Genomic DNA, 26757 nt, shown 5'->3' with positions numbered 1-26757 from the left:
CACACACACACACACACACACACACACACACACACACACACACACACACACACACACACACACACACACACACACACACACACACACACACACACACACACACACACACGTGCACACACACAAAGAAACGTGCTGAATTAAAAAAGAAGGAGCCATTGTAGAAGAATGTGCTGCCAGTAGTCATGCAATTAGTATAATTTGCAAACTCCCAGAACATGCATGGGAGTGTGTGAGTGTATGTGTGTGTGTGTGTGTGTGGGGGAAATTTCCTCAGGAAAACGCATCATCTACAGCTACAATACAGGCAGAGTCAGGAAGCCGGGTGAGCACAGTGCTCTGCTGAGCCACAGAGGAGATACACACACAATCTCTCACACACACAAACACACTCTGCCACACATACATACAACACACATCGGGATGACATTCCACTGAGACACTGTGCATTAACTACACAAGGTAAGAGGAATCCAGATATATCTCATGTTATGAAAAAGCGGGACGTACGCTGTACTTCTGATTTCTGAACATCTTGCCGTCCTTTCTCAAATTCTCTAAACGGCTATACAATCATCATATGTTCAGGTTAGCTTTGTTGTACCATAGTGTGATGGTCTGTGCGCATGTTCTGATTTTCTCTGGAAAAAAAAATGTATATGACATATTTCAAGACTGGGCTGATAATTAAATTATTTCCATATACATTTCATGTTTCCATCTCCCAAGACTTTAAGAACTACTTTATATTTTACTTACCATGTTACGTAAAATGTATGCAAGCTTTGGATAAATGCATCTGCTAAACGCCATTTATACTTCGAGTGTACAAAATATTAAGAATACCTTCCCAATATTGAGTTGCAACCTCAGAACAACCTCAGTTCGTTGGGGCACGGACTCTACAAGGCATTGAAAGCGTTCAACAGGGATGCTGGCCCATGTTGACTCCAATGCTTCGCACAGTTGTGTCAAGTAGGCTGGATGTCCTTTGGTGGTGGACCATTCTTGATACACACCGGAAATTGTTGAGTGTGAAAAACCCAGGATTGTTGCAGTTCTTGACACAAACCGGTGTGCCTGGCACCTACTACCATATCCTGTTCAAAGGCACTTCAATATTGTGTCTCATGGCTTAACCATCCATCTTTAACCTTTAATCTGTGGATTAAACAAGTGGATTTAACAAGTGACATCAGTAAGGGATCGTAGCTTTCACCTGGATTCACCTGGTCAGTTTGTGTCATGGAAAGATTAGGTGTTCATAATGTTTTGTACACAGTGTATATTTTCATTATTATGTTAATTTTTGGACAAAACCTCTGTGTCTCACATTACCTATACCTGTAGTGTTGGTTATATAACATGGTTATATAGTAGGCTGCAGTACTAAATGTAATTACATGCAGTGTCAGCAGGCTAGTGTCCCAGGCAACCAGGCACTAAAACCATTTGACCCCATCAATTCTTTCACTCTGAACTTAGGGAGGAATTTTAAGTGATTAAATCATAGACATAGTTGGATGTTAAACCAAGTTGTTAAAATAGTTAAGTGTTTTAGTAAAATAAAATAATGTAGCCAGCTACAGACAGACACTACTTATATTTCCTGTTATTTTCTAAACTATTAGGGAGCAGAATGTCCAGTGTTTGTTTAGAAACTAACCTCCTGCTCCCAGTGTTGCTGTTCAATGTGTCTGCACCAGCTGAACATTGGCCTCAACACAATCCAACATTCATACACTGTACATATTTTTGGGATTCTGAACTGAGATGTTAATCAGTGGTTTAACACATGGATTCACAGTGTTCCTCTGAAACACACTAATAGTTAAGGAAACAACCACTGTTAAGATTTGAGCTGAGCATTGTAAAATTAAATTTGAAAATAACATTTTGGAATCCGACAAATAAAAATGTGCAAATAGTATAATCCAAACTCACTTATTGTTCAAATAAGCTGAAATATTTCACAGCATTTGTTCCTAATGTTCACAAACTGTAGTTTTAACTCATTCAAAATGGGATCAATCCCAATTATCTCTAAACTGTGAGCAAAAATCCATATTACAACTTATGTGTTGTGATAATTGCGTTGCTTACTCTATAACCTGTTCGTTCATATGCCTTGACACCGTGATATATAGGCCTAAGGCAGAGACAATGAGAGGACACAGTGGCAGAATATGTTCAACCACACATTTGTTTCATTACGAAACCGGAGAGCAACATCTGTCCGGTGAAGTCCACAAAACATATTGCATGTAACAGTTACATGACCTACAGCATGGTCAAGCAAGGTAATGTTTCTGACATTTTCATATTACTAAACAACTATTAATTTAGAACCGCAGAGTTACCGCAAGTCGTAAAGTAAAGAGGAGCTGCGTCCGCTCTTCCAGCTCCATTTCAACTTCAACATCATCTAATCACCTATGCTTAGTCTAATACAGTGACAACTAAAGATACCAAAAACAACTCAAATATATATATATGGGGGATACAACCAACCCAGCTCTGCAGATTTTGCTGCAAAGAGACCAAATCATTAGATCATTTGTTTTGGTACTGTCCATTCAGTATTGAGCTTGTTTTTGGTCGCAGGTTCAGGAATGGCTGAAGAATTGCAACATTTACCTGGAGCTAACTCTCTAAATAGCACTGCTGGAAGATTTGAAAAGTCATTGTCAATCGATCAATAATATAATAATACTCTTAGCAAAAATCTTCCCTTTACAATTTGTACAGTCTGCCGGGGCGGCAGGGTAGCCTAGTGGTTAGAGCGTTGGACTAGTAATTGGAACGTTGCAAGTTCAAACCCCCGAGCTGACAAGGTCGTTCTCCCCCTGAACAGGCAGTTAACCCACTGTTCCTAGGCCATCATTGAAAATAAGAATTTGTTCTTAACTTAAAAAATATGATACATAATGAAAAACATACATATTGCCAAAATGTATATATATATATGCTGGAAGTGGAAGCCTAAGTGGTGTTGTCCAGTTAGGGGAAATTAATAAAGGAAAATATATAAAACTATACATATATAAATATATATACAACTTATATATTCGTATAAATATAATTGTAGATATTTTCCTTTGATAATCCCTTACTGATCTTTAACCCTACAGTGGCAAGAAAAAGTTTGTGAACCCTTTGGAATTATCTGGATTCCCCCCCCCCCCCCCCAATTAGATCTGATCTTCCTCTAAGTCACAACAACAGACAAACAGACAGACAAACAACAGACAAACACAGTCTGCTTAAACCAATAACACACAAATTTCAATAGGTTGGAAAAAGTATGTTAACCTCTAGGCTAATGACTCCTCCAAAAGCTAATTGGAGTCAGGAGTCAGCTAACCTGGAGTACAATCATTGAGACAAGATTGGAGATGTTGGTTAGAGCTGCCCTGCCCTATAAAAAACACTTACAACGTTTGAATTGTTGACTTGCATAAAGCTGGAAAGGGTTACAAAAGTATACCTAAAAGCCGTGATGTACATCAGGCCACGTAAGACAAATTGTCTATAAATGGAGAAAGTTCAGCACGGTTGCTCCTCTCCCTAGGAGTGGCCGTCCTGCAAAGATGACTGCAAGAGCACAGCGCAGATTCTCAATGAGGTTAAGAAGAATCTTAGAGAGTCAGCTAAAGACTTATAGAAATCTCTCTAACATGCTAACATCTCTGTTGACGAGTCTACGATACGTAAAACACTAAATGAGAATGGTATTCATGGGAGGACCCCACGGAAGAAGCCACTGCTGTCCAATAAAACATTGCTGCACGTCTGAAGTTCACGAAAGAGCATCTGGATGTTTCAGATGGTCAAATATTCTGTGGACAGATTAAACTAAAGTTGAGTTGTTTTGAAGGAACACACAACACTATGTGTGGAGAAAAAAGGCACAGCACACCAACATCAAAACCTCATCCCAACTGTAAAGTATGGTGAAGGGAGCATCATGGTTTGGAGCTGCTTTGTTGCCTCATGGCCTGGACAGCTTGCTATCATCGACGGAAAAATAAATTCACAAGTTTATCAAGACATTTTGCAGGAGAATGTAAGTATATTTGTCTGCTAATTGAAGCTCAACAGAAGTTGGGTGATGCAACATGACAACGACCCAAAACACAGAAGTAAATCTTCAACAGAATGGCTTCAACAGAAGAAAATACGTCTTCCGAAGTGTCTCAGTCAGAGTCCTGACCTCAACCCGATTGAGATGCTGTGGCATGACCTCAAGAGAGGGGTTCACACCAGACATCCCAAGAATATTGCAGAACTGAAACAGTTTTGTAAAGGGGAATAGTCCAAAATTCCTCCTGACCTTGGTGCAGGTCTGATCCGCAACTACAGAAAATGTTTGGTAGAGGTTATTGTTGCCAAAGGAGGGTCAACCTGTTATTAAATCCAAAGGCTCACATACTTTTTCCAACCTAAGTTACTAGCTATTTAGTCTGCTCAGGCACCAGCCGTTTTTTTTAGCTTGGATAATACCTGCCAGGCTCGGACTGTCTTTCTCCACTACAACGCCAGTTTCCTGTCGTAAAACCTGGACCATTGATCATCACAGCTAGCTAGCTGCCACTGAGTGAATCAGCCCCATTCATTCATCGCCATTTTACCTGCTGTTGTTGTCTTAGCTAATTAGCTGTTGTCTTACCCGTTGTTGACTTAGCTAGCTCTCCCAATCAACACCTGTGATTGCTTTATGCCTCGCTTTATGTCTCTCTCAAATGTCAATATGCCTTGTATACTGTTGTTTAGGATAATTATCATTGTTTTAGTTTATTGCGGAGCCCTTAGTCCCACTGTACATGCTTCCTTTGTCCCACCTCCCACACATGCGGTGACCTCATCCAGTATAATCAGCATGTCCAGAGATGCAACCTCTCTTATGATCAATCAGTGCCTGGGCTTACCTCCACTGTACCCGCACCCCACCATACCCCTGTCTGCACATTATGCCCTGAATCTATTCTACCATGCCCAGAAATCTGCTCCTCTTATTCTCTGTCCCCAATGCACTAGATGACCAGTTTTGCTAGCCTTTAGCCGTACCCTCATCCTACTCCTCCTCTGTTCCTCGGGTGATGTGGAGGCTAACCCAGGCCCTGCGTGTCCCCAGGCACTCTCATTTTTTGACTTCTGTAATCGAAAAAGCCTTGGTTTCATGCATGTTAACATCAGAAGCCTCCTCCCTAAGTTTGTTTTACTCACTGCTTTAGCACACTCCGCCAGCCCTGATGTCCTTGCCGTGTCTGAATCCTGGCTTAGGAAGGTCACAACATTTCTGAGATTTCCATACCCAACTACAACATTTTCCATCAAGATAGAACTGCCAAAGGGGGAGGAGTTAGCTTGCAAAGTTCTGTCATACTTTCCAGGTGTATGCCCAAACAGTTCAAGCTTCTAATTTTAAAAAGGAATCTCTACGGAAATAAGTCTCTCACCGTTGCTGCCTGTTAAAGACCCCCCTCAGCTCCCAGCTGTGCCCTGGACACCATATGTGAATTGATTGCCCCCCATCTATCTTCAGAGTTTGTTCTGTTAGGTGACCTAAACTGGGATATGCTTAACACCCCAGCAGTCCTACAATCTAAGCTAGATGCCCTCAATCTCACACAAATTATCAAGGAAACCACCAGGTACAACCCTAAATCTGTAAACATGGGCACCCTCATAGATATTATCCTGACAAACTGACCCTCCAAATACACCTCTGCTGTTTTCAATCAGGATCTCAGAGATCACTGCCTCATTGCCTGCCTCTGCTATGGGTCCACGGTTAAACGACCACCCCTCATCCCTGTCAAAAGCTCCCTAAAACACTTCTGCGAGCAGGCCTTTCTAATCGACCTGGCCCAGGTATCCTGGAAGGATATTGACCTCATTCCGTCAGTCGAGGATGCCTGGTCGTTCTTTAAAAGTAATTTCAACACCATTTTAAATAAGCATGCCCCTTTCAAAAAATTAAGAACTAAGAACAGATATAGCCCTTGGTTCACTCCAGACCTGACTGCCCTTGACCAGCACAAAAACATCCTGTGGCGGTCTGCAATATCATCGAATAGTCCCCGCGATATGCAACTGTTCAGGGAAGTCAGGAACCAATACACACAGTCAGTCAGGAAAGCTAAGGCTAGCTTTTTCAAACAGAAATTTGCATCCTGTTGCTCTAACTCCAAAAAGTTTTGGGACACTGTAAAGTCCATGGAGAACAAGAGCACCTCCTCCCAGCTGCCAACCGCACTGAGGCTAGGCGACACGGTCACCACCGATAAATCCATGATAATCGAAAATTTCAATAAGCATTTCTCTACGGCTGGCCATGCTTTCCTCCTGGCTACCCCAACCCCAGCCAACAGCTCCGCACCCCTCACAGCTATTTGTTCGAGCCTCCCCATCTTCTCCTTCACCCAAATCCAGATCCCAGATGTTCTGAAAGAGCTGCAAGACCTGGACTCGTACAAATCAGTTGGGCAAGACAATCTGGACCCTCTCTTTCTAAAATTATCTGCCGCCATTGTTGCAACCCCTATTACCAGTCTGTTCAACCTGTCTTTCGTTTTGTCCGAGATCCCTAAAGATTGGAAAGCTGCCGTGGTCATCCCCCTCTTCAAAGTGGGTGACACTCTAGACCCAAACTGTTACAGACCTATATCCATCCTGCCCTGCCTTTCTAAAGTCTTTGAAAGCTAAGTTAATAAACAGATCACTGGCCAGTTCGAATCCCACCGTACCTTCTCCGCTGTGCAAGCCCGTTTCCGAGCTGGTCATGGGTGCACCTCAGCCACTCTCAAGGTACTAAACGATATCATAACTACCATCGATAAAAGACAGTACTGTGCAGCCGTCTTCATCAACCTGGCAAAGGCTTTCGACTCTATCAATCACTGTATTCTTATTGGCAGCCTCAATAGATTTGATTTGAATAGCCTTGGTTTCTCAAATAACTGCCTCGCCTGGTTCACCAACTACTTCACAGACAGAGTTCAGTGTGTAAAATCGGAGGGCCTGTTGTCCGGACCTCTGGCAGTCTCTATGTGGGTGCCACAGGGTTCAATTCTCGGGCCGACTCTTTTCTCTGTATATATCAACGATGTCGCTCTTGCTGCGGGTGATTCCCTGATCCACCTATACGCAGACAACACCATTCTGTATACATCTGGCCCTTCTTTGGACACTGTGTTAACTAACCTCCAACTGCTCTTAAACGCTAGCAAAACCAAATGCATGCTTTTCAACCATTCGCTGCCCTCATCTGCCCGCCCGACTAGCATCACTACTCTGGACGGTTCTGACCTAGAATACGTGGACAACTACAAATACCTAGGTGTCTGGCTAGACTGTAAACTCTCCTTCCAGACTCATATCAAACATCTCCAATCCAAAATCAAATTTAGAATTGGCTTTCTATTTCGCAACAAAGCCTCCTTCACTCACGCCGCCAAACATATCCTAGTAAAACTGATTATCCTACGGATCCTCTACTTCGGCGACGTCATCTACAAAATAGCTTCCAATACTCTACTCAGCAAATTGGATGTAGTCTATCACAGTGCCATCCGTTTTGTTACCAAAGAGCCTTATACCACCCACCACTGCGAACTGTATGCTGTAGTCGGCTGGCCCTCGCTACATTTTCGTCCCCAGACCCACTGGCTCCAGGTCATCTATAAGTCTATGCTAGGTAAAGCTCTGCTTTATCTCAGCTCACTGGTCACGATAACAACACCCAGCCATAGCACGCGCTCCAGCAGGTATATCTCACTGGTCATCCCCAAAGCCAACATCTCCTTTGGCCGCCTTTCCTTCCAGTTCCCTGCTGCCAGTGACTGGAACGAATTGCAAAAATCACTGAAGCTGGAGACTTACATTTCCCTCACTATCTTTAAACATCAGCTATCTGAGCAGCTAACCGATCGCTGCAGCTGTACATAAAAAAAAAACTTTTTTTTGCCAGAGGACCGGACAACAGGCCCTCCGATTTTACACACGGAACTCTGTCTTCGAAGTAGTTGGTGAACCAGTGTTAATCTGCTAAATTGTAATTACTTTGCTACTAAGGCCTATTTATTGCCTTACCTCCTCATGCCATTTACACACACTGTATATAAACTTTCTTTTTTTATATTTTGTTATTGACTGTACGCTTGTTTATTCCATGTGTAACTCTGTGTTGTTGTTTGTCGCACTGCTTTGCTTTATCTTGGCCAGGACACAGTTGTAAATGAGGACTTGTTCTCAACTAGCTTAACTGTTTAAATTAAGGTGAAATATTATTTTTTAAATAACCTGCACTGTGAATGTTTACACGGTGTGTTCAATAAAGACATGAACAATTATAATTATTTGTGTGTTATTAGTTTAAGCAGACTGTGTTTGTCTATTGTTGTGACTCAGATGAAGATCAGATCAAATATTATGAGCAATTTATGCAGAAATCCAGGTAATTCTAAAGGGTTCACAAACTTTTTCTTGCCAGTGTGTATATACACTACCATGCAAAAGTTTGGGGTCACTTAGAAATGTCCTTGTTTTTGAAAAAAAAGCAATTTTTTTGTCCATTAAAATAACATAAAATTGATCAAAAATACAGTGTAGACATTGTTAATGTTGTAAATTACTATTGTAGGTGGAAATGACTGATTTTTAATGGAATATCTACATAGGCGTACTGAGGCCCATTATCAGCAACCACCACTCCTGTGTTCCAATGGCACGTTGTGTTAGCTAATCCAAGTTTATCATTTTAAAAGGCTAATTGATCATTAGAAAACCCTTTTGCAATTATGTTAGCACAGCTGAAAACTGTTGGTCTGATTAAAGAAGCAATAAAACTGGCCTTCTTTAGACTAGTTGAGTATCTGGAGCGTCAGCATTTGTGGGTTCGATTACAGGCTCAAAATGGCCAGAAACAAAGATGTTTCTTCTGAAAGGTCTATTCTTGTTCTGAGAAATGAAGGCTATTCCATGCAAGAAATTGCCAAGGAACTGGAGATCTCGTACAATGCTGTGTACTACTCCCATCACAGAACAGCACAAACTGGCTCTAACCAGAATAGAAAGATGAGTGGGAGGCCCCGGTGCACATCTGCGCAAGAAGACAAGTACATTAGAGTGTCTAGTTTGAGAAACAGATGCCTCACAACTCCTCAACTGGCAGCTTCATTAAATAGTACCCGCAAAACACCAGTGTCAACGTCAACAGTGAAGAGGCTCCTCCGGGATGCTGGCGTTCTAGACAGAGTTCTTCTGTCCAGTGTATGTGTTTTTTTCCCATCTTAATCTTTTATTTTTATTGGCCAGTCTGAGATATGACTTTTTCTTTGCGACTCTGCCTAGAAGGCCAGCATCCCGGAGTTGCCTCTTCCATGTTGACGTTAAGACTGGTGTTGGCCTGGTACCTGTTCAACTTTTTGGTGGCTGGATTTTACAGTCATAAAGTCCATTAAAATTCTCTCAAGGGCATATCCTAAAATGATAGTTGGTGACATTATTGTTTAACAGATCTAATGCTTAGCTGAGATCCGGAATGGGCCAACATGGGCACTTGTGGCCCTATAGGGTTGAATGTCCTGCTTTACACTAGTAGTCTACTGAAACCAAATCAAAGTGTATTTGTCAAATGCGCCGAATACAAAAGGTGTGGACCTTACCGTGAAATGCTTACGTACAAGCCCTTAACCAACAATACAGTTTTAAGAAAATAGAATTGACAAAAAAGATATCTACTAAAACTAAAGTAAAAAAAATAAAATAGATAGTCATCAATGCAAAGGGTGGCTACTTTGAAGAATCTAAAATCTAAAATATATTTTGATTTGTTTAACACTTTTTTGATTACTACATGATCCCATATGTGTTATTTCATAGTTTTGATGTCTTCACTATTATTCTACAATGTAGAAAATAGTAAAAATAAAGAAAAACCCTTGAATGAGTCGGTGTGTCTAAACTTTTGACTGGTACTGTATATATTTACAAAGAAAATATATGGGGGATTGGAAATGATGGAGACAATTACATTGATAGAAGACTAAATCTTTCTGGAATTTAAAGCTGATCTACACCCCAATTTTTTTTTATAAAATAAATGTTGGTGGAGGGCAGGTGAGTTCAAACAGTAAACACTGATTATGAGAATTATACAGTACATTCGGAAAGTATTCAGACCCCTTCCATTCTTCCCCATTTTGTTACTTTACAGTCTAAAATGGATTAAATACATTTTTAACTCATTTATTTACACACAATAATCAATAATGCCAAAGCAAAAACGGTTGTTTAGACAATTTTGCAAATACCTTATTTACAGAAGTAACCAGACCCTTTGCTATGAGACTCTAAAATGAGCAGAGGTGCGTCATGTTTCCATTGATCACCCTTGAGATGTTTCTACAACTTGATTGCAGTCCACCTATGGTAAATTATATTGATTGGATGTGATTTGGAAAGGCGCACACTTGCCTATATTAAGTCCCATAGTTGACAGTGCATGTCAGAGCAAAAACCGAGCCTTGAGGTCGAAGGAATTCTCCGTAGAGCCTCGAGACAAGATTGTGTCGAGGCACACATCTGGGGAAGGGTACCAAAGAATGTGTGCAATGTTGAAGGTCTACAAGACCACATAGGCCGCCATCAATCTGAAATGGAAGAAGTTTGGAATCACCAAGACTCTTCTTAGAGCTGGCTGCCCAGCCAAAGTGAGCAATCGGGGGAGAAGGGCCTTGGTCAGGGAGGTGACACTGACAGAGCTCCAAAGTTCCTCTGTGGAGATGGGATAACCTTCCAGAAGGACAACCATCTATGCAGCACTCGACTAATCAGGCCATTATGGTAGAGTGGCCAGATGGAAGCCACTCCTCAGTAAAAGGCACTTGACAGCCCGCTTGGAGTTTGCCAAAAGGCACCATGAGAAACAAGATTCTCTGGTCTGATGAAACCAATATTGAACTCTTTGGCCTCAATGCAAAGCGTAAAATCTGGAACAAACCTTGCACCATCCCTATGATGAAGCATGGTGGTGGCAAGATCATGCTGTGGGGATGTTTTTCAGAGGCAGGGACTGGGAGACTAGTCAGGATTGAGGGAAAGATGAATGGAGCAAAGTACAGAGATATCCTTCATGAAATCCGGCTCCAGAGCGATCAGGACCTCAGACTGGGGGCGAAGATTTACCTTCGAACAGGCCAATGACACTAAGCAAACAGCCAAGACAATGCAGGAGTGGCTTCAGGACAAGTCTCTGAATGTCCTTGAGTGGCCCAGCCAGAGCCCGGACATGAACCTGATCAAACATCTCTGGAGAGACCTGAAACTAGCTGTGCGGCGACGCTCCCCATCTAACCTGACAGAGCTTGAGAGGATCTGCAGAGAAGAATGGGAGAAAGTCCCCAAATACGGGTGTGCCATGCTTGTGGCGTCATACCCAAGACTCAAGGTTGTAATCGCTACCAAAGGTTCTTCAACAAAGTACTGAGTAAATGGTCTGAATACTTATGTAAATGTGATATTTCTGTTTTTTATTTTCAGTACTTTCGCAAACATTTCTAAAAACCTGTTTTTGCTCTGTCATTATGGGATATTGTGTATAGATTGATGAGAATAAAGCTGTAACGTAACAAGATCTGGAAAAAGTCAAGGGGTCTGAATACTTTCCCAATGCTCTGTATGTAACTTTGAACCACTTCTCTCTGAAGACGTACAGGAACCTAAAACAATTTAAGATCTTAGAGCATTAGGTCCTACATAATGTACATGGGATAATCAGGTGGTTGTAAATGTACTGTACAGGTGAAAGTCATTATGTACTGTATGGATTATCTACAGGTAACTGCCAAAATAATGGAAACACTTGAGAAATGTATGGAAACAAAGTATATTGAATTAAGCAATTAACATCCCCTCATGCTTCGGGTCAAGTATATGACCCGCATGAGTAATCACTGAATGGTTTGTTGAGCATGAAAACAATGGAAACACTACGCCGTGGCCATCTTATCACCAGATCTCAACCCAATTGAATGCTCGTGGGAGATTCTGGAGCGATGCCTGAGACAGCGCTTTCCACCAACATTAACAAAACACCAAATTATAACATTTCTTGTGGAAGATTGGTGTCACATCACTCCAATAGAGTTCCAGACAAGGTGCATTGAAGCTATTCTGACTTGTGGTGGTCCAAATCAAATCAAATGTATTTATATAGCCCTTCTTACATCAGCCGATATCTCAAAGTGCTGTACAGAAACCCAGCCTAAAACCCCAAATAGCAAGCAATGCAGGTGTAGAAGCACGGTGGCTAGGAAAAACTCCCTAGAAAGGCCAAAACCTAGGAAGAAACCTAGAGAGGAACCAGGCTATGAGGGTTGGCCAGTCCTCTTCTGGCCGTGCCGGATGGAGATTTTAACAGAACATGGCCAAGATGTTCAACTGTTCATAATTGACAGCATGGTCAAATAATAATAATCACAGTAGTTGTCGAGGGTGTAGCAATTCAGCACCTCAGGAGTAAATGTCAGTTGGCTTTTCATAGCCGATTATTAAGAGTATCTCTACCACTCCTACTGTCTCTAGAGAGTTGAAAACAGCAGGTCTGGGACAGGTAGCACGTCCAGTGAACAGGTCAGGGTTCCATAGCCGCAGGCAGAACAGTTGAAACTGGAGCAGCAGCACGGCCAGGTGGACTGGGGACAGCAAGGAGTCATAGGTAGTCCTGAGGCACGGTCCTAGGGCTCTGGTCCTCCGAGAGAAAGAAAGAGAGAAAGAGAGAATTAGTGAGAGCATACTTAATTCACACAGGACACCGGATAAGACAGGAGAAGTACTCCAGATATAACAGACTGACCCTAGCACCCCGTCACATAACCTACTGCAGCATAAATACTGGAGGCTGAGACAGGAGGGGTCGGGAGACACTGTGGCCCCATCCGATGATACCCCCGGACAGGGCCAAACAGGCCACCCACTTTGCCAAAGCACAGCCCCACACCACTGTCCAATGACCTATCAAGACACTCTATGTTGGTGTTTCCTTTATTCTGGCACTTACCTGTACATTACTATAGCAAGTTGTCCTGTCATTACTTAAAAGAGCTGTTGGCTAATCATCTGTGTTGGTATTTTAGCTCTGAGTTAAGTCCATAATGAATAGTATAATTACAACAGTTCCTATGCTATTACAATATTCTGTAGATCCTCGAGTACAACATTACTCTACCATTCATTCTGGTTTTAGCTTTCATTATCTGTTCAACCTTCTCCAGCACACTCCTGCTGAGCTCTTGTTATTGGTAGCCTAACTAGCTTGTTCAAATGATCTGTGATCTCATTCTCTCTTCTAACTAACTTGCCTTGTGTCTTTGCAGTATTTGATTCTTGAGCACAGCATTTTAATGCCAATCCTTAAGAACCTCCCGGGGAGGATCAAGAGTAACCATGGGAATGGTGAGCTCATCCTGCCCAGGTTAAACTTGGACCTGAACCCCTTCGAGGAGGTGGACCTTGAGGAGGAGAGGAACGAGGGTGAGCCCCCCAATTTGGGGGTATGCGGGGGAAAAATCTTCCAGAGCAGGTCGTCACATGATGGGGAAGAGGAGGAGAATGAGGTGAACGCGGAGAGGCATGGCCCTGAGGCCCCTAAAGGAGGAGGAGGGAGGCCCCTGAGGGGAACCCTTGAGCGGCTGCGCGGCTCTTCGCCCCTGAAGACCCTGGGGAAGCTGGGGAAGGGGCTGCGTATGTCGGGGTGCAGCGTATGGGGGACATTCCCGTCCCAGCGATGCCCCACAGACCCCCACTCACCCCAGCCTGAACAAGAGAAGAGGAAGGGCCTCCGCAGGAGCTCAGAGGAGATCATGACCCTGCTCCGGTAACGGGGAGGGAGGGTTGCTGATCTAGGATCAGTTACGCCTTTTAGATCACAATGAAGATTGCATGGACAGGGAGGACCTGATCCTAGATCAGCATTCCCACTCTGAGATGCTTTATAAATACGGGCTCAGAGACACAGATTAACATACATGTAATGTCTATATATAATATGACTCAGTAACTATTTTCATTCGAAATGTCTCGACCAAAGAGCTTTCGTTGTGGTCCATTAATTACTGATTTGCTTGCCTATCCAAACTGATTTTCCTGTTACCAGGTAGGACTGAGACCCCCTATCAAGCTGTAACAAAATGACGGAAATGCTCACAGCATATAGCATAATCATTTCCTATTTGGTTATGTAATATAAAAATGTTCCATGAGTTACTATGTTTATGAACAGAACTGCTTTGTTTGCTAATACTATGTTGTGTACCTAAGCACTATTTATAAACAGTTTTCACTTTGACCACAATCACCTCTCAAGCATTTAAATACCTGCTTATTTATAGCATATGAAGCCTAGTCTAGATGTGGTGGTCACACGTTAACATTGAACTCTACAGTATTTGGTAATAATTATGTATCCCATTCCATTTCTATTTTAGATGGTACCTTTATTTCCACACAATATTTCAGACTCTGTAAATCCACACATAGCCATTCTTGCCTTTCAAAGTCATACTGTGGCATAATATAGTTCCGACCCTCTCCTAATGGTTCTCTTCTGCTTGTAGATTTGCTGGGCGGAGGAAGCAGACGCAACGCAGAGAGAGCCTGCCCTGTGGTAACCTGAGCGCCGACAGCGAGGCTGAGTCCTGCCGCCGGCCCTCCTTCCTCAGGATGGTCAGCCTTGGCAAGCTGAAGAGGGAGTCCCTGTCGGACCACAACTCCCAGGAGGCTGAGGAGGAGCTGGAGGAGGAGCCACTAGTGGTCGAACCCAGGGAACCTCTCTCAGGTATACATGGCGCTCCAAAACAAACCAATCAGGAGGGGAGATATGGTATGTTTCCTGCAGGGCCAACCAATCACAGATCACCTAATCGAAACATCTGAATCATGGAAGGGTCAGTGCAGGTTACTTCTGTCTGTGGCATGAGCACCTTAGACCTCCTACAGTCAGTGTTTGTAAGTTTCAGTGTTTACTTTACGAGTCAGGAACTTCCTGGTCAGGTCCTGCAGTATTTCCTCCTCCAATCCCATGCTGGTTTCTGATGAGCTGTGTGCGGTCCCCGGACCCCCTGAGTCATCAGGTTCAATCAGCACCAGACTATGAAAGCCGGAAATGACTGACTTCCTCCCACTGCAGATTCCTTTAGATAGAACTTCATCCAGAGCTACTGTTCGGCAGAGCTCAATAGGGACTAAAACAGACAAGGGACAATCAAAGGACAGTGTAGTACATTGCGTGTTCACAACAATCCAAAAAGCCAGGTCAAGAGATTTATATTTTTTCTGGATCCCCATTACTCTTCCTGGGGTACAGCAAAATTAAGGCAGTTATACAATTTTAAAAACATTACAATACATTCACAGATTTCACAACACACTGTGTGCCCTCAGGCCCCCACTCCACGACATATCTACAATACAATATCCATGTGTACATGTACAGTGCCTTGCGAAAGTATTCGCCCCCCTTGAACTTTGCGACCTTTTGCCACATTTCAGGCTTCAAACATAAAGATATAAAACTGTATTTTTTAGTGAAGAATCAACAACAAGTGGGACACAATCATGAAGTGGAACGACATTTATTGGATATTTAAAACTTTCTTAACAAATCAAAAACTGAAAGATTGGGCGTGCAAAATTATTCTAGCAAATTATTGATTTCATGAACCTTATTTCTTAAGCTACATATGTTAACGTGGTCTATTTTGAGCACTTTTCTTTTGGGATGCTTACTTGTTTTTGTTGCTTTACTGGGAAGCTTGGAAGAAGTAGATATGCTCATGTTATTTATGTTAGTGCAGGGTGAGCAGTGGACTTCCTGCTAGGGCACACCACCTCAGTGCTAACAGTATAAATCTGGTTCATGGGCACATGCTTACTGCACACAATAGCTGTAGGATCAGCAGAGGCATTCAGGGAAGTTAGAGGGACATAAATTAGGTTACTTACATTGTGTCTACCAACACCCCGGTATAATGTACATTTGCTGGGCTTGGATCATTTATATACTCAATATCACACATATCAGCACCCTTCAATATGTCAATGTTGATATTTCACACAGAATATAGCCTGATGAAAACCTGTACTTTTTCTCTTCACTTACGCCACCCATTCCTAACCATACATTAATACTCTGTACAAACCAATAGACTAAACAGTATGGCATTGATTCCTAACTCTCTCCTTCCCTCAGTACTGGAGATCCTACAGCTGGTCAACCAGAGGGACCTCCTCCTGGCAGACACACACATCCAGGAGCTGGAGCGTGAGTGCGAGCTGATGGCCCTCCTGCCCCACCCCCTCACACCCTCATTCACGCCTCCCGGAGTGAACCCTCTCCGGTCCTTCGATGACCCCTCCAGCCCCAATGTGTCAAGAGACGCCAGCCTTCGCAAGGCCAAGGATGTGGAGTTGCTGTACGAGGCCCTGCAGAAGGAGATGTGGGACGTGGTGAGGGAGTCACTCCGACAGCCAACGGCCGGGCCCAACCTGGGGCTGGTGGTGCTGGTCATCCAGCAGGAGGAGCAGGCCGACACCGCCCAGGCACAGAAAGAGGAGACCCAGCCCCTGAGGGAGGGCCTCCAGCCCCATCCTAGCCAGCGGCCCCGTCAGCTCAAGCTGAAATGGCGGCAGGCAGTGGGGGAGGCGTCTGACTGGAGCCTGCCCCAGCAGGTGAGAACTCCGGCAGGGCAGCTAGCCTCGTACCTGGAGAGGCTGAGGGGACGCATGGTGGACGACCTGGACGCGGCGCGGAGGAACGTTGTGTCGGTCTACCCGGAGGAGTTCCAGGCCTTCCAGGTGTACGTGCAGAGCTACCACCGGGCAGTGGCCCGACGCCTGGACATCATCACCAGCTCCCAGCTGCAGATCACTGATGTCTACTCCCTGCTGGACTGGTTCTATAACATCTACAACAGGTCAGTGTCAGAACTCATAACATAACAACATTAAGAAAATCTATGACATGTACAACAGGTTAGACGTATACGCTTTTAGAAAACAAGGTACTACCTAGAACCATAAAAGGTTATTCAATTGTCCATATAGGAAAACCCTCTGAAAATAACTGTTTTTGGTTTTTTGTATAACCTTTTTCACAAAAAAGGGTTCTCCTATGGGAAAAAACAAAGAAACCTTTTTATTTTATGAGAGTTAGTAAGTTCATGTACGTGTATATGAACATATAGATCTTTACAGGTATTCAAACTGTGACACTTGAATGAATAGTGACAGACAGTAGCACTTCCTCCCTTTTCCGAAATGGTCTTTTTAAGGGATGTCCTGGGCACCGTTGGCATGAAAACCCCCATTAACTACTCCCCACTGGAACCCCTACTGCACCAAGATACAGTGGACCGACTGGAACAGGACTGCCTGAACACAGTCAGGGTAAAATCACACTTCCTTTAATACTGAACACTGTCAGGTGAAAACTTGCCCACTGACAGAGGTAATGTTTCTGCCACTAATCTAATGGTAGTGGAACTGCCCATGCTTGGATAGACAATGGACTTCATGGTTGTGTGGGTTCTGTTGTTTATCTCAGGAGAAGGTGACCACAGAGCTCACTCAGGTTCTGGACGAGGAGGAGAGGCGGTGGGCCCAAATGCTGCACATAGAGGAGTACCAATCCAATCTGGCCCGCTCCATCATCCAGGTCTGTCACACTGTCACTCAGAGACACTACCGTACAGTATATATGTAGGTCACTATTACCATGGCAGTCTGTTGACATTGTGGCAAAGAACTCTAAGACGTTTGTAAATCTTTTATGCATATTCAGGAATGACCTATTTTGGCTGGTTGGATTTTGAAGTTCCTACCCTTATTAGTGTGTATGTGTGTGGCTGTAACAGAGACTGACGGTGGACCTAGACAGATCCACAGCTGTAAGCTCGTTTCTGGGGGCCAGGGTGGCCCGCTGCAGTCTTAATGGGCTGTCTGACTTCCTGTACAGGTGAGGAGAAGATGTAATTATAGAGATATACAATGAGTATATTCAATCAATAACCTGTATGTAAATCAGCATATATGGATTTCATTTCACGATTTTACTGTGTGTCCAGTTTCCAGAGGAAAGTGGAGATGTTCCATGAGACCCAGGCTGAGTTTGGGGACCGGGGTGATGGATACATCTCCAGGACTATCGCTCTGGTCAACTGTTGTCCTCCTCTAAGGTGGATACCCAGACAGAGAAGTCATCTCTTGTGGCAACTGTGTTGACTGATGCTCCATTCAAATGCTCATCGAAAACGTATATTTTCAAGTTGGTGAAGTCGTAAATGCGACAAGAGAGCATTAAAGTGCATAGACCAATGCGTTAGCTAGATAATCCAGCCCGATAGATAAGCTTGCTAACATTGCGAATAATAAGTTAACTATCTTGCTAAAGTTAACAACATGATCAAACTAGGTTATCCACATGATTAAGGTTGTAAATGGTTCAAATGGTTTTTCCATGTCAGACATATGATAATTCCGAGACCAACAGTGTTTCCATTCCAATTTTTGTGTAGGTCCTTTGTACAGCGCTGCAGGCAGTGTGACCCACAGGGCAGTGAGGAGTCCACACAGAGAGCTAACTCCTCCCTCAATAGGATCATTAACCAATCAGTGAGGGTTCTGACGGAAAAACTATTTGAGCACATCAGGGTGAGCCAATGTGTTTCTTTGTTAGGGCGGTAAAACTTCCTCAATACACAACTCATCAATTCCACACTTATTCATGACTGATCAAATACAAACAAACATGCTCTAACGTTAGCACAAATGTTTTGATATAGGAGAAGCTGTTCATCAACTTCATGTGAATGAAAGCTGTGTATTTCTATTCCAGCCTTTCTGTGACAAGCTGGTGAAGAGAAAGTGGCTAAACAACACTGAGGCATTTGAGACCATCGAAGCAAGCATCAAGCAACACTTTAAGAAGTTCAGAAGAATGGACTGCCCACCTTATCAGGTATCCACCAATGACCACATACCTGACACGATAACATGTTGCGTGAAATACATAAAATAATAAATATTTCTATCCCAATATTTTTTGTTTATCAACATTTATATTGCAATTGACTGACTGAATGATTGACTGGTTGATTATTTGATTGACAGATACTGGTGGGGGAGGTACACAGGCGGATCCTGGTGGAGTATGTGCGTGCGATCATGCGAGGACGGGTCATCTGCACATCATCGAAGATGAGAAAGAGGATGGCGTTCCGACTTCAGGACGAGGCCAAACAGCTCAAAGGACTCTTCAAAGACCTGGTCAGTCATCCCTCTGATTTATGGTCATAATGACCACAAATGTACACTTAATATAACTACTGTTCCCAAAGGGAGGGAACAAGGTACAACATACTATGGGGAGTCAACAACCAATCCTATTCACCTGAAAACTGAACTCCTACCCAACGGGCCAATGGATGCCAAGCCCACCCTTGGAAGCCCTGCCTTTCTGGCTATAATACCAGGGCTCGCATTCATTTCCTCAATTTGGTGCCTCTCTTCATCGAGCCCAAATCCCCTGACGGCACAGGGCGATAATATGTTATACTTTGTTCCCTCCTTCAGCGAACAATAGTTATATTCATAACTTTATGTTCCCATTCAGTCAGTCACTTGGTATAACATACACTATACAGTGGCTTGCGAAAGTATTCACCCCCTTGGCATTTTTCCTATATTATTGCTTTACAACCTGGAATTAAAATAGATTTTTGGGGGGATTTTATCATTTGATTTACACAACATGCCTACCACTTTGTCTCTTGGGGTATGTCTCTATAAGCTTGGCACATTTGGGGGGATTTTATCATTTGATTTACACAACATGCCTACCACTTTGTCTCTTGGGGTATGTCTCTATAAGCTTGGCACATCTCTGGAAGACTGAAACAGATTTCCCTCAAAAATGTCCCTGTATTTGGCACCATCCATCATTCCTTCAATTCTGACCAGTCTCCCAGTCCCTGACAATGAAAAACATCCCCACAGCATGATGCTGCCTCCACCATGCTTCACTGTGGGGATGGTGTTCTCGGGGTGATGAGACAAAATGTGTTGGGGTTTCTCCAGACATAGCGTTTTCCTTGATGGCCAAAAAAGCTACATTTTAGTCTCATCTGACCAGAGTACCTTCTTCCATATTTTTGGAGACTCTCCTGCATGCCTTTTGGCGAACACCAAACGTGTTTGCTTATTTTTCTCTTTAAGCCATTGCTTTTTTTTCTGGCCACTCTTCCCTAAAGCCCAGCTCTGTGGAGTGTACGGCTTAAAGTGGTCCTATGGACAGATACTCCAATCTCCACTGCGGAGCTTTGCAGCTCCTTCAGGGTTATATTTTGTCTCTTTCTTGCCTCTCTGATTAATGCCCTCCTTGCCTGGTCCGTGAGTTCTGGTGGGCGGCCCTCTCTTGGCAGGTTTGTTGCACACAGCCATGCAATCTCCATAGACAAATAATGACAGTAGAATGTTACTGAAGAGCTCATTGACTTTGAATGTGGAATCGTCATAGGATGCCACCTTTCCATCAAGTCAGTTCATCAAATTTCTGCACTGCTAGAGCTGCCCTAGTCAACTGTAAGTGCTGTTATTGTGAAGTGGAAATGTCTAAGAGTAGCAACGACTCAAGCCGTCTCAGAGGGTACCAAATTAGGATGCCCAGGGCAGCTCAAGCACAGAAAGGTTCCACCACCTCTAAAAGGGGGTATAGAAGCCACCGTTTTCCCTAATACTTACCTGAGAAGTCTGAACTGTCAGAGCCTCATGAGGCCTGAACTGTCAGAGCCCCATATAGGGAACCAGAACCTGCTGCAACTTGGCTAGGCACACTGACATGCTGCCACTGCAGCCAAAGTCCATAGACCCCATGGTTCCAAAAACAATATTTACCTTGCGATCTTGAAATGTCAGAACTAATACAAGGAACCGAAAGTCCAAAATATCAGACCACCTGTTGTGACTTGGTATAGCATCGACCAGAGTTGATGAACCACGGCAGCCCGAGGCTCCATCCCACTGGAAACTTGCTGTAACCTGGAAAAATGCGCAACCTGCACGCTGCCTAACACCCACTCCTGGTCCCAGCCATAAGAACACTGTGAGCCACACCAGCAGCAGTTACATCCAAGCGATAAAACCTTGTCATGCCCCTGAACAATGCACGCACACCGCTAGGCAATCCTTGTCCTTTGTTGTCATATGCCAGGGAGAAAGTGCCCTACCCCGAGCTGGATTAGCAAAAAATACAAAAAGCTGGTCACAAACACAGATATCCTTGGTCCTATTCATATACAGCATGTGCGTAAAGCGTGCACCAGACACAGGGCATACAACCTCGGTTGTTCATTGGAAGCAAACAGAGGAGGTGAGAAAGGGAACTGCTCGAAAATCCGGAAGGGTGTACTGATAGCAGGTAGAGATCCCCAACCATCACATAGAGCAGGATCCAAGGCCACTGATACTCCAAAGAATCAGTTCCCAATGGAGCATCCAGATCCATCATCGACAAGAACAGACTAGAATACGTGTTCTCTCGCGATGCATAAGAACTACTCCAGCCCTGCACACCGGTCCCATTCTGGGCAACCATCGAGGGGTGCAGTCTCCACTCCGTAGAGATAGGACCACCCCCTGGAAAGCAGGTCCAAACCTACGTTGAGAGATCCGGGAAGATACTTCACCCTAAGCAACAGGAAATGTGTACTGCTCCATACGAGCAGATAACGGGACAGGTTTATGAGAGAGAGAGAGACCACATCCCCTCCTGCCTGTTGATGTATGCCACCACCGTCCTGTTGTCAGACCTTACGAACACATACTGGCCCTTCAACATCGGAAGGAAGCTGCTCAGCCATAGAAAACAGTCAGTAGCTCTAGGTAATTGATTGAGTGCCCTTTGCTCTGTTTACCAAATCCCTCTTCTTGATTAGCCCACACACAGAGCTCCCCATCCCAGTAAGGATGCATATGTCATGATCACCCTGCGGGACAGTACCCAGTCCATGAGAACCCCCTGCAACAATAGTCCCTCCAAGGAATTAACACCCTTAGGCATGACTGGGATACCATGAGCAGCTGATGGCAGTGGCAACATTTTTATTTATCCATTATTTTACCAGGTAAGTTGACTGAGAACACATTCTCATTTACAGCAATAACATGGGGAATAGTTACAGGGGAGAGGAGGGGGGATGAATGAGCCGATTGTAAACTGGGGATTATTAGGTGACGGTGATGGTTTGAGAGCCAGATTGGGAATTTAGCCAGGACACTGGGGTTAATACCCCTACTTTTACAATAAGTGCCATCAGATCTTTAATGACCTCAGAGAGTCAGGACACCCATTTAATGTCCCATCCGAAAGACAGCATCCTACACAGGACAGTGTCCCTAATCACTGCCTTGGGGTATTGGGATATTTTTTAGACCAGAGGAATGAGTGCCTCCTACTGGCCCTCCAACACCACTTCCAGCAGCATCTGGTCTCCCATCCAGGGACTGACCAAGACCAACCCTGCTTAGCTTCAGAAGCAAGCCAGCAGTGGTATGCAGGGTGGTATGCTGCTGGCATACTGATATGGAGATACATCCAGACACGTAGCAGTCACCCAGCACTAAAACAAAAGCATCAATAGAAGTCCCAGAGGCACTACAGAGGCGAACTGCAGAGCCCCTGTCACCGTCCTCATCACCCATGGTGAAACTGCATGCCCCCCACAGGACTGGAGTATGCTGCCAGTCTTCCATACCTTATCTCTTGAAAAGGTCAAGCACCGCCCTGAGGACTGGGATAATTTGTTTTTTTATCGTGCTTGTTTTCATATCCACCACTCTTGACAACCGTGTGTCTGAATGTGGGGAAGGAACTTGTTTTTTGTTATGCTACACCTGGACAATAACACAGTCTTGATACCCCTCACCAAGGATCCTTGGGTAGAAACAACGTGCTTTTGTATTACCTCTGTTCTGATACCAGGCCCACACCGGGTTCAGGGACTTCGGCAACCAGTAACTTGGCCCCATTGACCGAGCCACTTAAAGGCACTGTTGCCAAAGCAAATTCTTGGGGAGGAGAGCACCGCTAAGCCACCACCATTGCCCCCATACTTTCCCCCACAGCCAGGATAGTACAGCAGGACAGACGCAGCACAAAATCAACCATAGCACGGATTTCGTCGTGAAGCTCTGAAACCGGCTTCCCCGTCTCCACGGTCTTATTTAGCTTCTGCAGCAAATCGATATGATACATCTGCAGCACTGGACCACATTCAATGAAAGGGCCGCCACACCCTCAGCCTGACACATTTTGTCCAACTGATCCGCAGAGAACCGGCACTGTGTATTTGGAATCACAATGCTAGAATAAGCCCCCTTGTTAGCCTCTGGAGCAAAGTAACCTGTCAGCTTTCCATCCATCGGCAGTGTGCAAATGAACCCCGCCTCCTCCGTACCCTCTACATTATTGAGCTCACCATAACCTGGTAGCACCAGCCTGGTTGAATGAGGGGAATCCCAGGTCATCAGCGAAATCTTTAAACATGGGTAAGCGCTGCATGGACAGGAGGTAAATAACTTCACCCAAACCTGGAGGAACTCCGCTGTGGATGAGAAGATGGCCAATCCACCCCAGGTGATCTGCCAGCCTATGACACAGCTCCATCAAAGGTGCATTAACCAGCAATGGTTCACACTCCTCCACCGAATCCAAAACCGGGGCTTTAGGCTCCCTGTACAGATGCCATCCGATTCACACTCTGAAAACCGTCCAGAGCCAACCAGGGATAGTATATCATTCCTGGAATCCAGACTCTGAACACTGCCAGAGAAACCGGAATGAGCCTCACTCTCACTCCTTACTCTAACTCTAACCACGGCTGCTGCTCTCTCCCAGCAAGCCTCCTGAGTGTGGTTCCACTCCAGGCAAACAGGACAGCACTTACTTTTCATTGTGAAACTCCATGCATGAGGTTGCAGGTTCAAATTTGTCTGGTTAGCCTTTTTGAACTCTTACCACTGGTCCTCTTACCCAAGCAAGGAAGCATTAGCTACACAAGCAGAGCAGAAAGTGCTTAGCTTTCAGCAAACAGAAAAAAACTCAAAGTACGCTCCCCCCACTAACAGACACCTTGGAGCTGAATCTCGAGCCCCAGCATCCATTGGCCCGTTTCATTTTCATTTTTCTTCAGGTGAATAGGATTGGTCGTTGGTTGACTTGCCGTAGAATATTATACCAAGTGACCGACTGAAAGGGAACAACTATCTGAATGAAATAAGACGATTGAGCTTAACACTCGCAACAATTATTTGGTAAACCCTAAGCGTGCATTTATAACAGACCTCTAATAAAATACGATACACGTGTCAATTTAGTTTGAAATTGATTAAGTGAATGAGGTGCTGAGAGAACATAGGGCTGACATGCTGAGGGAACATAGGGCTCAGAAAAGATAGGGCTGAAGGAGCATAGGGCTCAGATAAGGCTGAGGGAACATAGGGCAGACCCTGTCAGTCTTTCCACTGAGAAACTGACTTCCCTATACTCTTCATTGACCTTGTTCTGAAAAATCACTTTGAAGCAGATTTAAAAAAATAAAATAAAAAAGTTTTTTAAAAGACGAAACAAAAGGACTTCGGCTTTGGAATGCAGAGGCCTGTCTGTTACGAATGGTCCCGTGACCCTGGGGGTTGCCAGGTCAGGCGTAACTCAGACAGTGTTGATACGGGGTAGAAGGCTGAAGAATGGCCGCTGTCAGCAAGATGGAGATGAATTAGTGCAGGCCTACGTTAGTGTTAGCCAGGGAGTGGGAGATTGTGAGGAACTGGTTCTGCCAGCATGGCATTTGCCCCTCTCCATGAGCCAGTTGAAACAAATGTCTGTCACCTCGGGCTGACAACAGGAAGTCTCTGTGTTTTGAGGAACTTCCTGTTCCTGTCAGCTGGACGACTTTGATGTGTTTCTAGGTAGCCTAGATTGCCTTTCGCTTGAGAAGCAGAACGAGACATCTGTGGAAACTGGGGGTTGAATACATTTTTAATCACTGTCTAAAAGGAAAGAGGATATTTTTAGTGGATGGAGAGCTTAAGCTGTGTTAGCACACTGTACCCTGTTGTCTTTCTTTCTGAGAAAGTATGTCTGAAAAACATATAGCTTTCAAAAAAATAGGATTTATAAAGGGTTCTTTGGCTGTCCCTGTAGGAGACACATTTATTGGTTCCAGGGAGAACCCTTTCAACAAAGAACCTTTAACAATAGAACCATTTTCCCCATACAGTCCCTGACAGTTATTTTGATACTCTTGCCACTTTAGAGCATATTTACAAAAGGGTGCGAGAAGCTCCAGACTTTTTTTCCATTTAAGTCAATTGTTATGATGCTTGTGAATATCAGTTGGATGAAAGCTTCGCTACAGTTCAGTGAGACAATCACCACACCGACCGACTCCAGATAGTGATGTGCGTATCCCATCGGTAGACGGCCTTAGATACAGAACAGCAGTGTTCCTCTGATTTATTTGTCTAATTAATGATCCAATATTAGTTGAAGTTGTGCTTCAATAAAGAGATAGAGCTGGTTTGTTAACTGAAGGGTATTTAAAAGGCTTGAATGTACAAGAAATCAGAGCCATAGCTTGACAAGCAAGAGCAAAGTCTTCCTTCTGTGGTTATAAAAAAAGTGTCTACTGAACAGATCTGTTACAACTTGACTTAAACCAGGAAGTCAGTAGAGCATGATCTGTTTCTCTCATTCAAGTAGTGTGACATAAACAAGACACATGGCCATAATCAAACACAAATCTGTGTCTCAGCACACACACACAAACTACACACACACACACACACAAACTACACACACACACACACACACACACACACACACACACACACACACACACACACACACACTGAATGGGCTGAGGCAGAAGCCCTGTGTCTTAGTGCAGCCTTATCATATTTTATGTATTACTTGTATTCCAGTCAAAGTCAAGTCCTTGGTCCCGCATGCCAGCGTTATCACTCTGTGGATCAAGATGGCGCCGGAGGGGAGGGCTGCTGTCTTATCGGTTCTTAAACAACCATGCTATTTCGTTTGTTTTTTAGCAACGTTCGTAACTTGTTTTGTACATAATGTTGCTGCTACCGTCTCTTACGACCGAAAGAGCTTCTGGATATCAGAACTGGGATTACTCACCTCAAATTGGACGAGGAGTTCTTCTTCAATGAGTCGGACGCGAGGGATATACTACAGACTACAGACACCCAAACAGGCCCAGATCCCTGTGATTCGCTGGAAGAGGAAACATAGGTGTCGCGGGAAGATTTGAGAATGCCTTGTGAGGATCAGGCGACGAGTGGCTAATCTGTCCTTGCCTTCCGTTCTGCTACTTCCGGCACCGACAGAGATGGCCGCCTCGCTTCGCGTTCCTAGGAAACTATGCAGTATTTTGTTTTTTTACGTGTTATTTCTTACATTGGTGCCCCAGGTAATCTTAGGTTTCATTACCGGTACATACAGTCGGGAGGAACTACTGAATATAATGTCAACGTCAACTCACCATCATTATGACCAGGAATATGACTTTCCCGAAGCGGATCCTGTGTTCTGCCTTCCACCCAGGACAATGGATCGGATCCCATCCGGCGACCCAAAACAACGACGCCGTAAAAAGGGCAAACTAAGCAGTCTTCTGGTCAGGCCCC

The 26757-nt window shown here is 44.2% G+C and overlaps 1 protein-coding gene across 1 annotated transcript in view; it reads left to right on the top strand.

Moving 5' to 3' along the window:
- The first annotated feature begins 338 nt into the window (after positions 1-338).
- LOC139423236 (tumor necrosis factor alpha-induced protein 2-like) overlaps positions 339-26757 on the top strand; it is a 39908-nt gene continuing 13489 nt past the window's right edge. Inside the window, exons 1-11 of the mRNA XM_071175033.1 lie at positions 339-459; positions 13377-13876; positions 14616-14836; positions 16250-16973; positions 17331-17445; positions 17603-17713; positions 17913-18013; positions 18123-18233; positions 18573-18708; positions 18893-19015; positions 19168-19323. Coding sequence (XP_071031134.1) covers positions 13404-13876; positions 14616-14836; positions 16250-16973; positions 17331-17445; positions 17603-17713; positions 17913-18013; positions 18123-18233; positions 18573-18708; positions 18893-19015; positions 19168-19323 — 2271 coding nt within the window. The 5' untranslated portion in view covers positions 339-459; positions 13377-13403. The remainder of the gene's footprint in view (positions 460-13376; positions 13877-14615; positions 14837-16249; positions 16974-17330; positions 17446-17602; positions 17714-17912; positions 18014-18122; positions 18234-18572; positions 18709-18892; positions 19016-19167; positions 19324-26757) is intronic.

This window comes from Oncorhynchus clarkii, chromosome 12 (genome assembly GCF_045791955.1).
Source record: "Oncorhynchus clarkii lewisi isolate Uvic-CL-2024 chromosome 12, UVic_Ocla_1.0, whole genome shotgun sequence".
NCBI lineage: Eukaryota > Metazoa > Chordata > Actinopteri > Salmoniformes > Salmonidae > Oncorhynchus > Oncorhynchus clarkii.
This window is presented reverse-complemented; position numbering and strand designations above follow the sequence as displayed.